At 41.7% G+C, this 13,611-nt stretch overlaps 1 protein-coding gene across 1 annotated transcript; it reads right to left on the bottom strand.

Moving 5' to 3' along the window:
- Positions 1-2,983: 2,983 nt before the first annotated feature.
- On the bottom strand, positions 2,984-12,763 carry tppp3 (tubulin polymerization-promoting protein family member 3). Its single transcript, XM_040011320.1, has 4 exons — positions 12,638-12,763; positions 8,755-8,956; positions 7,178-7,331; positions 2,984-4,829 (listed from the first exon to the last, which is right to left on the bottom strand). The coding sequence occupies exons 2-4, from the start codon at positions 8,940-8,942 to the stop codon at positions 4,635-4,637; spliced, it is 537 nt and encodes a 178-aa protein (XP_039867254.1). The 5' UTR covers positions 8,943-8,956; positions 12,638-12,763; the 3' UTR covers positions 2,984-4,634.
- Between the last annotated feature and the right edge of the window lie 848 nt (positions 12,764-13,611).

Below are 13,611 nucleotides of genomic sequence, written 5' to 3'. Positions count from 1 at the left end.
TAGCATTAATGAGAGGTAAAGGCTCCATCTGCAGGTTGACTTGAACATGACAAATTTATTCATGACAAGAACATATCAGTTGCTCCAATTAATCATTTTTCTGCAGCATAAGGCAGGATCAGGTGACCCTGCAAGAGGCTCAGACTGCAGGAGGACTTCCCATGATGCACTGAGAACTTCTCCTCCACGTGCCTTAAGTGCTGCTTTCTCCCATACTATTTGCCTATACGCTGTTTTTCTTCTCTGTCCTCTCACGCCCCAACCATTTGCGGCAGTTCGCGCAAGCATCGTTCTGCAGAAGGTCTCTTCCTGTTTTAAAGGTGTTCTTCCTTCACACAGTCAACAAGTGCTTAACTACGGAGCCCCCCAGGGGACATGGGAGAAAAAAAAAATTACGGAGGAAAAAAAAAAAAATTGGGGAGGAAAAAAAAAAAATTAGGGAGGAAAAAAAAAATTAAGACGGACTTTTGCGAGATCTCGCAAAAGTTTTAGCCGCATTCTTCAGAGGCCGCCAGCTCGAAGCCGACCGGGAAGGTCGAGGCACGATGTGCCGGGAAGCGGTGTTCCTCCCGGCCTGTAGTAGGTCTCGACCTCCCGTTAGCTTCGAGCTAGTGGGTGTCAGATCTCCAAAACGTCGGAGCTCTTTTTGCAAATATGTGAGGTCTTGTAAACCGAGCAGTAATCTGACGTTTACACAACTACATTCACGCCTCAAAATATCTTAAAAGTGTATTTTGTGACCCAGAAAGAGTAATATTACAACTAAGTAGCTGCCGCCATTGTTGGAGTTTTGCGAGCGCTCGCAAAAAGTATTGCGAGCGCTCGCAAAAGTATTGCGAGCGCTCGCAAAAAGTATTGCGAGCGCTCGCAAAAAGTATTGCGAGCGCTCGCAAAAAGTATTGCGAGCGCTCGCAAAAGTCCGTCTTAATTTTTTTTTTCTCCCTAATTTTTTTTTCTCCCATGTCCCCTAGGGGGCTCCGTACTTAACAAATTAGGACTAAAAATAAAACAAAACATTAAAACATATTTAATAAAACTTCTATAAAATAGAGTGGCTGTCACAGGTTGCCGGGGCAAGCCGTGTGGGAGTTATTTAGGACCAAAATGCGGCAGCTCTAGTGCAAGTGAGTTTATTAAACAGAAGTAGATACAAACAGAAACGGCAAAGGTGAGCATGGAACTAAGAAAACCTAAACTGGGCAAAACTAACAAAACCAACCAGAAACAAAGATGCAGGGACGCACAGGAAAATACACGGGAAACCGGACGGCGAGAAGCAGACGGACCAGCAACGAGGACGAGGTAACACACACTATAAATACACACACCAGGAATCAAGGGATGGGAAACAGGAGGGGAACACATCTGGAAGACATCACAGCTGACGAGGCAGGGGGAACGTAAACAGAACACACTGACATAAGACAGAGCCCTTCAAAGTAAAACAGGAAACACATACGCGTAATGACACAGACTCAGAGACGCGGACTAAACACAGAGACCTACTACACTAAGGAGATACACAAGCAGGGAAGACACCAAACAGAGGGAACACAACTAAACCCTAGGAAACCAAAAACAGTCATAATACAAAACTATCAAAAGTAAAAGCACACAACCAAAAACACTGGGTCACCGACCCAGGACCATGACAGTGGCAGCAGAATAAAAAATAGTCTTTGCTGAATCTTTGTTACGGAAACATCGGCATGGAGTTTGGGGTGCGATTCATCCTGTGCGAAGCGATGTTGAATTTCAGTGGAAGGGAAAAACAAGGATCTGCATTTTGTCCCAAGTGGTATGACATCAGTGACTCTGCACTGAATCTTGATTATGATTATGAGTCACTTTGGCAAAACCATCTTGGTGTTTTGCAACTAAATGTCATGGATGAAGCGTGCAAAAAGCAAAGGGACCAAAGTAGCCACGCCTTAAACCATCCCCTGCTTTATCATCTATTTCACTCTAACTGGAAAAATAATTTACAAAGTGAACTTTAACGTTTTGTTCAGTAAGACCCAAAACTGGTGACTGAGATCACAAATGTCTGAGGAAAATGTTTATTGAGGTCATAAGTCAAGTAAAAAGTTCTGTCATTTTTTCATACACTTCTATGCAATCAGACTTCTTTTGAGGATTTTCCTCCAGCTGATCATTAATAAGAAAATTTAAGGCTTTACTTTTCATAACTAAAGCTGCTTCCACCTTTCGTACACAGTCTATCATTCAAATCACTTTTTATTTGACGACTGAATTTAATTTGAAAAAAATGTTATTGAATGCTTGACCATAACCTGGAGTCGCTCTGGGCTATAATCCAGCAACACACACATAAATAAAACCTGGTTCAGTAAAAGGTTTTACATGATTTATATTACAGAGATTCAGGATTAATGTTACACTCTCACACCGGATTATCGATGAGGGTGTTTCTCTCTTATCATATATATTAGCATCTTCTATCAGAGGCGTCATTAGAAGTGATTTTGCTGGTATTATGCTTCAGATACACAGTGCATGGCGTATCCATGGAGGTTCAGCTATGGACACAAAATACTCCGTGACAGCTAGTTTGCTCTGTGTGATTTTATTATTTGTCATTTAATGTTTTTAGGCTTTTATTCTAAATAAATTGTCAATCTGGATCTTTGGTTGTCATCTGATTGAAAAGGTCCTCTGTCTTTTACAAATACGGTCAGATTGTCCAGAAACCTGAAGGGCTTATTTGTATATTATAAACTACAAATACGTGAAATGTATTTGTATTCCAGCCCCAGCATCATGCAGACAAGGAAGCCTTAGGATTTTCAAAACCTGTTCCCAAACAAGTTTGGACGGCTTGTAAAATGTAAATAAAAGAATCCAAAAGCTGAACTCTTGCAGCAAAAATCTTTATTCCTCATCCCCCTGACTGTCTTCTCTCATCACTTTAAATAAAACTGACCTGCAAATGCCTTTTGGGACAAAAACAAGAAACAAGAAAACCATTTTAAAGCTTTTATTTGTTCACTAAAGTTACTTACACTGCATCAACAACAATAATTAACACGTAAAGCTCTTGGGGAAGATGCAAAATATTTGTTTTGCAGAAGAAAAATCAGGCTGAAAACTTATATATAACAAAAAAAAGATTTAAAAAAAATGCAAACATGGCTTCAGAAGCCTCAGCGCTGCAGAAACAGTTTGATCTTAATCTGATGTGGATCCAGAGATGATTGAGCTTTTTGGTTTGTTTGACTTTCTTTTTTGCAGGAGATTGAATATACTATATATATATACTATAAGTATTCATAAGTCAACACCTTTTTTTGTAATGGGCAGTGAGAATTTAATTTGCTAAACGACTTTACACACAAACTACAGCCCCATTCAGACACATGAACCTCATAGAAGGAAGTGAGCAATGAAGCCGTCACTATAGTTATTCAGGCTAACAGCAGAGGAGTGAAGTCTCAATAATGTGATATATAGAGTCTAAAGAGGTTGGGAATAAAGCGATTAGACTCCTTTAAGTTTCGTGAAGACGTCTCACTTCCCATCCAAGAAGCTTCTTCAGTCCTGATATTTTATTGCTTCCTCCTGTGATGTTATTGGTACAGCAGCTGCACATACTGAGATTTTTATTCAAACATGCAGGTGTGCTAAATGGATTCCTGGAATCAGCATTTCATGACTCCTCATGGAAATGGAAGAGGGAGCAGGGACGTTCCCTAAACTGCAGTGAACCAGAACAGTGTGGACAGCGAATTATTGTGTTATTGTGTAATTAAAGATGAAAGCAGAGAATAAATACATTTTTCTCTGCATCGTTGATTGTTGCACATTGTGTCAAATATCACAGAGTTGCTGTATCGTGATGCCATCATTATCACAGGTGACTTATTGCGATAGTATAGTATCATGAGTGGACTCGTAAGAGAAGTGGACATTCAGCTGGACAAATACAAAAGCCTCCCCATGGGGGCGCTACTGACTCAAAGGGAAGCAAAGGCAGTGTGTGCAGTTATCCTCAGAGATGGAATTTAGTCAACAAACTTAAACGTGTATCATTAGATTTAAAATGACTTCCAGAAAATGCAGAAGCTGTTTCCTGTTTTTAAGTCTGCTTCTGTGTAACCAAATAAAAACTATAGAGATAATCAGATTAGCAGCAGCACCGGTGCCTTCATAGGGAGAATGAAAGAATCTGAATCACATGAATGAGGCTCTGGGCAGGGTTGAAAGCACAATAGGAGAAGCCAGGTCAGAGAAACAGCTCATTATTACTGAGCTGAACACCGAGTCACATGCTGCAGACTGGATTACCATCACTGAGCAGAGCAGGTACTGATTACATCACCCACCTCCTTGCTCTGAATGAGGGCACCGAGAATGAACAAAAAGTCCAGATGTGTGATGAATATTTCAGCCTAAGGGGGGCGCTGATGAGTTGATATGAGGCCAATACCGCACCTCTGTCAGATCCACATCTTTATCTGCAAATCAGAATGAACATAAAGCTCTATCCAGTGCAAACACACAGGCATCCACACAGACATAGAAGGGTCAAAGTTCAAGGTTTGGTCCAGACTAAGTGCTGTTGGGGAGCTGTGCTTCCAGTCAGCTCCCAGCAGGGGGCGCTGCCTCCGGCTCACTCATTTCTCAGCTTTCACCTTCGTGTCATACGTCCCGGCATTCTTGTACGCTCCCACGTAGCCCGTGTTCTCCACAATCTCCTCACGACCCTCGCGACCTTTGCCCTTGCCGCTGTCGTCAAAGCGCTCCTTGTGTGATCCAGTGTAACGGGACGTGTCGGTCAGACGGTCCACCGCTGCTGTCTTTGCCACTTTCTGATGGAAGTAGAAAAATTAGATTAAAGTCAGTAAAAGAAAAAATATCTTCCCTGCTTCAGGACGCGTCTCTGTTTTTTTAACAAAAGGGGGAAAAATGAAGACAATGCAGAAGCGCCACAAACTGCTGTTCCTCTAATGACCACTTGAGGCCACAATGAGGTTGGCCCTTCTAGAGTTCCACGTTAACATATCCAACATTACAAAGCATGTTTACAGCCTCTAACATAAACCATCCACTACTTCAGGTCACTAAACATTATTTATTGATCGTGTGTTTGGGCGTTGGAGACTTTTAGAGCATTTTAATAGATGACACAATAAATATTCTGGCTGGTTGTGTTTTATTCGTCTGCTTTTTAACTCACTGATGATAACGTGTGATTCCAAAAATCATCATAGCCAAATGCATTAAAATGCAAAATCATGATATCATGATATCAAGTGATATCACAGTGGCTACAACTATTTTTCATAACTTCATGGGTGCAACACGCAAACGCCACTTAGAAAGCAACTCTTACTGATTCACGTTTAGTTTAAAGTGGAATTAAAATTGTTGTTTGCTTTAAGCTATGATTCTGATCATTGCACAGTATTTTAGATAACACGGAGCCCTCTGCATTTAACTGCACTGGGTCCCTGTGAACTGCACCTTCATTATGCAATCCTCTCTGCCCCAGGGCATCAAATGAAGACTCCACTGCAAAACCACAACAAGAATAATATTTCTGCTTTCTTCATTAGTTTTCTTCAGGTAGCTGAAATGAGGATAAGATAGAGTAACTGGAAACTAAGCGAATGAAAAAAAGGCCCAATGTCAGAGCAGGCAAAACAAGGCAAACAGGAAGGGTAGTAGAAACCAAAGTTTAAAGAATATGGACATTTAAATAAAGCATCTGATAGTTTTTAAGGTCACATTTATTTAACACCATTCCCACTTGATTAGCAAGTAGCAAGAGGTGCCTGCTCCTTAGCCTTTTACAGTCGTGTAGTTATCAAATCAGTGTGAGAACCAATAGTGAGTGAATGGGCAGATCTGGATATGAAACAGTTCTTTTTCACCTCAGGAAAACAGTGGATTTCACCAACAGTCCCATATTGTACTGCTGATAGGTAAAGTTTAAATGACATGCAGTGTCATTTGTAACTCCACAGATAGCAAGAACTTCTTACTATGAAGTTCTGCTTTAATCCATGAAAACTTTAAAACTTTGAATCGATAACAGACATATGATAGATAATATAACGCTGATTCCTTCATGAACACAAAAGCTTGTAACTTGATCGTGTTTTTTACTCATGGATTGTCATCTGTAATGCATGCATTTCAGTCAGGTTAGTGTTGACTGTATCTGCTCTGATGACTGAAGAGCGTTTAATGATCTGGAGAGGATCCAGACTGCCTCTCTTGCTGGCTCAGGCTCTGAGGACCTCACCATTATAAAATAAGAGCTCTTTGATGTGTGCAGTTGTGATCTGATGGATGAACCAGCTGTGATTGAGCCATGGCTCTGAAATATTAGAGCAGAGTAAGACGCTTGTTTGTGGAGCAGCTCAGGACTTGTTTTTCTACAGCTGAAAACTGAGAAGATGAGCCTGAGGTGATTAAACGCTGAGCTAAATATAAAATATGAGCAGCACATAATCATACTCGTCTAATCATGTTTTCATGATTATGCTGCTGTTTTTCACAGACAGACACTCTTCTGTCCAAACTGTAGCTCAGAGTGTGGAGCTGGGAAATCGACTAAACTGATCAGAAAAATTCGTTTCTATGCAGATGATGCAGTTTTATGTTCTTCTGGTTCCGACTTCACTCGCCCCTTGATGTTTTTTATCATTACTTTAAATACACTGTGTTATCTACCCCAGGTGTAGCTCCAGGGTGGAGTCCTGGTATCCCTGGTCCTCAGTCCTTGATGAATCCAATCATAGACGTTTTGAATCGCACTTAGTCTGGCCCCTCACCCAGGACCAGTTTGCCTTGGGAGACCCTACCAGGGGCAAACTGCCCCGGACAACATAGCTCCTGGGATCACTTGGGCACACAAACCCCCCCACCACGGTAAGGTGGCGATTCATGGAGGGGACTATTATATATAAGTATGGGTGTGGCTTAGTATGACAGTGTGGCTTAATCCATATAACTACATTATCACTTACCTTTAAGTCTTTTCTTTTGGAGACTCATTGCTTTTGTTTTTACACATATGCACAAAAAGAAAAATGATGCATTTCACAAAATATACATAGCATAGAATCACAATTTCCTGTTTTACTGTTGAGCATCTTTATTGTGGGATTTAGAGCTTTAAAACAACAGGCACACAAGCATCTTGTCTCACCGTCACACCAACGTTGGTAGGCTCTCGGCCTTCCACCAGCTTGTGGATAGACTGCAGTGCCTCCTCTTTGCTTTGACCTTTGAACCTCTTTGGAGCCAGCTCTTCCAGAGCTTTCTGAAACTCCTCGTAGTTGATGACCCGAGACGTCTTCTGTCTGTACAGAAATACACAAAAGGAACACAGACATGGAAGAGTTCAGAGTCTAAACTGTACTATTAGTTCTCTTGGTTGGAAAATGTCTTTTAGCTGTTTTTAAATTATTAAACAGATATTTTGTTTCATCGTGAAAAGTTTGGGAAGCTGAACACAGGCACAACTGTCAGAGTAATTGTGGTGACTGGGAATTCAACAAGAACTCAAGTAACTAAAAGTAGAGCAACAAAACTACAGAAAACAAACAACAGCTGCCCCTTCGATACGCCGCACTGCAATTCCTCAAAAAACGTCCATCCCAGGAACACAGCAAAAAGTCTTCTTATTGCAGGTCGAAATCTTTGGCATAGTTCAAAACGGGTCCCTGAACATTTCCATTATTTTCTTGGTCCCCCGGTGTATGTTATTGTTTCTAAAGAAATACTTGACATCAATCATTTCATCCAGTGCTTAACATTTTGTCCCCCAAAACAATGATGTACTATTGTTACTAAGTTTTATAATGTAGTTCCACGACTGTCTTTATCCGCCAGTCCCACCCATGTTACACCCATGTGATGGATGACACTCATCAGTTTTTAGAGTATGACTTCAGCGCTCTGCCTGAACTAATTATGTGCTACATTTGTGTTTGAATATAGACTAAAGTGCTGCAGTTTTATCAGGACGTGTGGAGGAGACACTGACTTAAAAATGAAATACGGAGCAAAAAGTCTTTCAGAGGTAAGATTTATGCATGTGTTTAAATACAATATGGTAACAAAAGACTTTAAGGGAGGTGGTTTTACAAATACAAGTTCGAATAATCGCCCCACCTTTGTTAAAGAGCAGGACACATTCACTCCCTGCACGCACTGTTGTCCCACATTACAAGCAAGGCTTGAACGGCGCTTCTAAAAGGGCGTTTCCAGATTAGCCGTGATCTGTAGCGTGTCCGAGCACAAAGCCCATCATCCACATTAAATGTGCATATGCAATAAAAATGTGACAGCAACCTTGACAGTGGAGCACTGCTGTTTCATCAGCATAATGGCACTCAATTTTCCTCAAATTCAGTGTGGACCAGCAGGTCTTCAAATACCACAGTAAAATATCTCCAGTACTCAAAACGCACATGTCACCAGCAGGGTGTTATGTAAAGTCACCTCTGTAATCCTTTTGAGTTTCTGGAGAGAGATTTGGCCATGTTACGATGAGACGCTAGTTCATCAGCCGATGGTCACAAACTTGGTTATAAAGCTGGGAAAAATTTGCTTTCTGTTCCAGGCTGCACATTTTAATGATGACAGTTAACCAGTTCATTTCTACTGTGAGGCTGGGGATTATAAAATGGGACTCTCACTTTTGGAGCCTGCCTCAAGTGGACATTAGAGGAACTGCATTTTATGCAGTCTTTTGACACTGGCGCTGATGTGAACACTCACTTGACTTTGGAGAAGACGATGTCCACGTCAGTGCCGGTGACGTTCTTGCCGTCAGTGATCTTGCAGTCTTTGCACAGTTTGGCCCAGTTCTTCCCAGTCAGATCCTTGCCTGTTGCCTTTGTGTCTCCATGGACTGCAAACTTCCTGAAAGCTGTGAGGAGCTGCTCCATGTCTGCACTCTCCGCCATGATGAAAAGATAATCTACAATAAAATTAAGCAGAGGACAACACTGGAGATCGTGTGTGAAGGTAATCTCCTCCCCCTACAGGATTTATGAGAGCATCTTGAGTTTATAAATCAAAGCCATATGTATTACAGCTGTTCATTTAGTTTATTCACCTGTAGTCACCTGGAGCCACACACACTGTCAGATAATTCTAATTAAAATGCTTCAACAGTTACCAACATCACAGTTGTGGTTGACAGATCCAGTTCAGTGGTTCAGATGGGCCAAGAGAACAGGTGACTGTGTCGGCGGAGTCAGAGCAACCACACCCAGATCAGGCTGCCATCATGTTTTTTCATGTATGAGCGTCTGTGGAGATTGATTCGCTTTTGAAGTCACCCTCCGGTGGCCATTAGAGGAACTGCAGTTTCTGGCACAGCTTCGTTACAGATTCTATCCTGTTATTTCCTGAAGGTCAATATGTCGTGCACAGCACTTTGTAAAATAAACCAGCAGAGTGGATATTTCCTCCTCTCTGTACAAAGCTCCTCTTTCTGAATGGTTCTTGGAAACAATGCTTAGTTTTCCCTTTGGGAAACCTTCTGCTGTGCCAGTAGCAGCTAGAAGTTGTTGCTTCTGTGTGTAGGTGTTTTGGACATGAAGATCATTTTGATTATCTTTGCAGCTCCAGCAGAAGTGTGCATGTGCCCACAGAATATGTGTGTGTGTGTGTGTGTGTGTAGGGTGTGAGACGTGACCTCACTGTGGTTTCTCAGGCTTGTGCGACTACACACACACACACACACACACATTGATGCAATCCCAAACAGTGGGTTTCATGGAAACAGAACTGGCTGCATCTCTGTCATAATACACTTGTGTCTCCTTGTCATGCTGCTTCTGGTGAAAATTCCACTTGCACAACTCTGAATCAGAGCTGCTGCAGGCCATAGCGGCTGAAGTTATAGTACAGATAGTTAATATGAGCCCTGCTTACACACACACACACACACACACACACACACACACACACACACACACACACACACACACACACACACACACACACACACACACAGTGTGTGAAAAGTGTAAGTGCATCTGTGCATTAAAACTAGTGTGTAGGTGTCAGATTCCAGGCAGTGGAGGCAGCTGCAGTTTTAATGTGAAGCAATCTCTTCTATTTGGAAGCTGATTCATTAAACCTGCTTTTTGTTTTTAGGAAGAGTGATCAGTGCAACTCCGCTGCAGTCTCTTTTTAGACATCTCAACATAAGAAGCATCTCTGCATTCAATTGGCTCTTGTAACAATCTTCAGGGACTGACCTCTTGTGATGAGCAGCGATTTGTATCGCTTCTTTAGAAAACAGAAAATATCGCACAAAATCACACATTTAAAAATCAACCGATAGTTTAATTGCAAGGAGTCAGACTCTGGATTAGCTCACAGCAAGGCAGGTACTGTCTAACATCTATCAGATGTGTTCAGGTGCAAGACTGAAAGTCGGTCATCTCTGAACCCAAATCCCACAATCACGGCAGTTAAAACTGAAGACAGATCAAAGCAGGAATTAATCTGGTCTCATCAACAGGTTAAGACTGTTCTGAGTTCAGTCAAGTTTGAGCTGTTATTGTGGTAGAATGATTCACTCTGACACAAACCATTCCCAAGCCAACTAATCCCAACAGAGACTGACATTTAACGATCACATGTTAAAACATTCAAATCTATGAATAACTGTTAAAACAGGAGCACAGAGGTTGAGGAGAAATGCAGGAGCGTTAGAGACAAAGGAGACTATAACCACATATTAATCGGATGTATCATGGTACATGCGATTCCAGAAATTCTAGAAATAAGAGGAAGGTGACATGGGAGAATCGCTGCAGCCCCGAGGTTAAAACCAAGGTCACTGCTTACATAAACGTTAACGTCAGCGTACTTGAACTTAACTCACTGTAGTCTTTTCCTAAGAAACACGTATCGTTGCTCAGAAAAATTCCCCGCTTACTTGGAGGAATAAAACAAAGATGAAACAGTAAGGTTAAAGTTAAAATCTGGGTGGTGCACAACAAGCCGAAATGGCACCAAAAAAATGGTACGCCAGCAGTTGTGACATCACATCTGGCAGAAACAGCAAGCGAAACCTCCCTGTGCAAAGGTGGACTAACAGTTTGAAGCGTAACAGTTTTTTTTCTCATCCTCATTGTGTTTCTTGTGCATTATCGTTGACAGAAATAATGAAAAACACAAAAACATAAATTCAGATCAATATTTGCAGCGCTACTTTAAAACATGCACTGCAGCTGGGAACTTTTTACGATACCACCCGACACAAACATTCAACGCAGTTATATGGGACATTAAACAGTGGAACAGTGGTAAAAAGTCAGCATGTAGTGAGAACGTTGTTAGCTTCATGCTAGCACTTGTTGGGTGCTCCATGCGAGAAAGGGGAACTTCAGACACTCTCCTGAACTAATTCTTGTGAAATTGTCCAACATTTATGTGTGAAAATTACTTTTTTTTTTTCCTTAACCATCGATAGACTGGGCTGCCCACATCTCGCCGTCTTTATTCTGCCCATAGTGACCAGCAGCCTGTTACAAAAGCATCCTGACTGTAGCTTACTGCCTAAAGCATCTGCCTATCACTTGCTTTTACTTCACTGTTTTTATACATCGTGTAATTCCTGGGTTTCCTGAAAAAACAAATATTCTATGCACAATTATCAGCAGGCAGGTAGGAAGAGCTGCACCTGAGAGGTGAAACCCAGGGAAAAAGGCTGGGTTTTGACACTTCACTGCTCCTTTATGTTTTTGCTTTGAGACGCACAGACAGATATTGAAAACTTGATTGTTAATCAATAGTAGGAACTTCAGTCCTGTCTCAGTGTTAAAAACAAAGCTCAGCTAAGCTCACACGCTCTGTTTCTAGCAGCAGCTCTCCTTCAGTTTGAGTGCGTTTTAGTCATGGGGCCACACAGACTGTGTAAAGTGTATGGGCGTGCCAGTCAGTGTGTGTGCATGTGTGTGTCACTATGCAAAGACAAATAAACAGATTACCGACTGTCCACACTTTTAAAATTCATAAAACATGGCAGCATGTGGCTGCACATTAAATCCCTGCAAGTTTGTGTTCAGTAGCAGATCCCATGCACACATCGCTTTTCTAATTTTGTACTTTTTAAGCCAGCAATTTTTAGCAAATTGTAATCAAACATCTTGTCTGGTGTGAAGATTCCTGCTGTTTGCTGTTTGTTTGGCGAGAACGCTTCATGGCTATTTCTTTCAGACATTTTAAGTTGATAAGTGGCAGCATTATTGAAGACACAGCAGATGAATCACTGAAGCTTCCAGCTGTGCAGACTCCAAACATTCTGCTCTCTGTGCATGTCTGAAATTAAACCGACTCTGATCTTCAATCACTGCAGAAAAAGTTTCTGGAATAAAACTAAAAAGTTGTTCCAGCACTGACTGCGTGAAGATTTTAAAAATGTATCTGAAAACTGTCATTAAAAAAATCCTTCTGTTTATATTAAACACATCAACTTCTACTTTTTTGTTCTTCTTAATTTTTCCATTCTTCTTCTTTGCTTTGCACTTCTGACATCTGCACCACACCCAATCTTTGAGTCTTATTCTCTAAAACGTTTTTTCTTAAATTCCCCGATTTCTCTCTTTTTTTATTGCATGTGTGTCCTGCAGTTTCCTACCTGTCGGTCTTCAGTCCCCTCCGTCTGCTTCTGCTCTCCCTCTTCTGGCCCTCAGCAGCGGTGGCAGCATTCAAATGAGTTCTGAAGAGCTAAGGGCTTGTTATCATCTGTTTACCCCGTCGCCTTGGCGACATCCTGTCCAACATCAGGGGAGGGCAATAAAACAGAGAAAGAGGGGGAGAGAGAGGGAGGGTTGGTCCTACGGCAGGGCGCTTATGCAGGCTCCTGCAGTTTCCCACAGCTGCAGGTCAAAGGTCAGAGGTCATAATGATCATATAACAATGCTGCATGCAGATTTTTATGCTTTAATTGAAATTAAAGGCTGGATAAAGTGTAAACATAAAACAAGAAAAGCACTCTGTTGAGCCTTTGGCAGGTTTTAGCAGCTGCTCAATACACTGGCTGAAAATAAGATTTAATGAAGTTATGATGACAGATTTCTGAGTAAATACTCTTTGCAGTCTGGCCCCTTCCTCTCTGTGTCAAAGCTGCACGTAATGACGGGCAGCACCACTGCTGCCAGTGACAGAGAGGCAAACACAGAGTGCTTTGGAGAATTTCTAAGGTAAAAAGGAGACATGCGGTCATGTGAAAAAGCAAGTGCACCCTTCCTTCTACCATAGGAAGCCAGGTGCTGCTGATCAAGTGCACATGATTAACTGATCACCAACAAGTGTAAGCACCTATATAGAAGCAGGAGTTTCATCAGTTTGCTGTTCTGGACGACTTACATGTGTGTAAACACGTGTAATCTTCTTGCCATGTCCCAGAAATTCGCCCTGAGCTCATGCAATGCTCAGAGAAATTGCAAAAAACCGAGAGCTCTGTCTCAGACTCTCCAGGCTTCGGTTAGCATATTAAATGTTAAAGTTCATGAAATGGGCAATTAGAAAAGGACTGAACAAGTATGGCTTGTTTTCAGGGGGTTGCCAGGAGAAAGGCTCTTCTCTCTAAAAGAAGATTGCAGCACGGCT

The sequence above is a fragment of the Simochromis diagramma genome, unplaced genomic scaffold (genome assembly GCF_900408965.1).
Source record: "Simochromis diagramma unplaced genomic scaffold, fSimDia1.1 OVJJ01000603.1, whole genome shotgun sequence".
NCBI classification, from domain to species: Eukaryota; Metazoa; Chordata; class Actinopteri; order Cichliformes; family Cichlidae; genus Simochromis; species Simochromis diagramma.
This window is presented reverse-complemented; position numbering and strand designations above follow the sequence as displayed.

Coding starts and splice junctions, on each gene's coding strand:
- tppp3 (XM_040011320.1), bottom strand. CDS start 8,942: ATGGCGGAGAGTGCAGACATGGAGCAGCTCCTCACAGCTTTCAGGAAG. Junction 7,332..8,754: donor ATCGTCTTCTCCAAAGTCAA/GTGAGTGTTCAC, acceptor ATTTCTGTACAG/ACAGAAGACGTCTCGGGTCA. Junction 4,830..7,177: donor CTACCAACGTTGGTGTGACG/GTGAGACAAGAT, acceptor TACTTCCATCAG/AAAGTGGCAAAGACAGCAGC.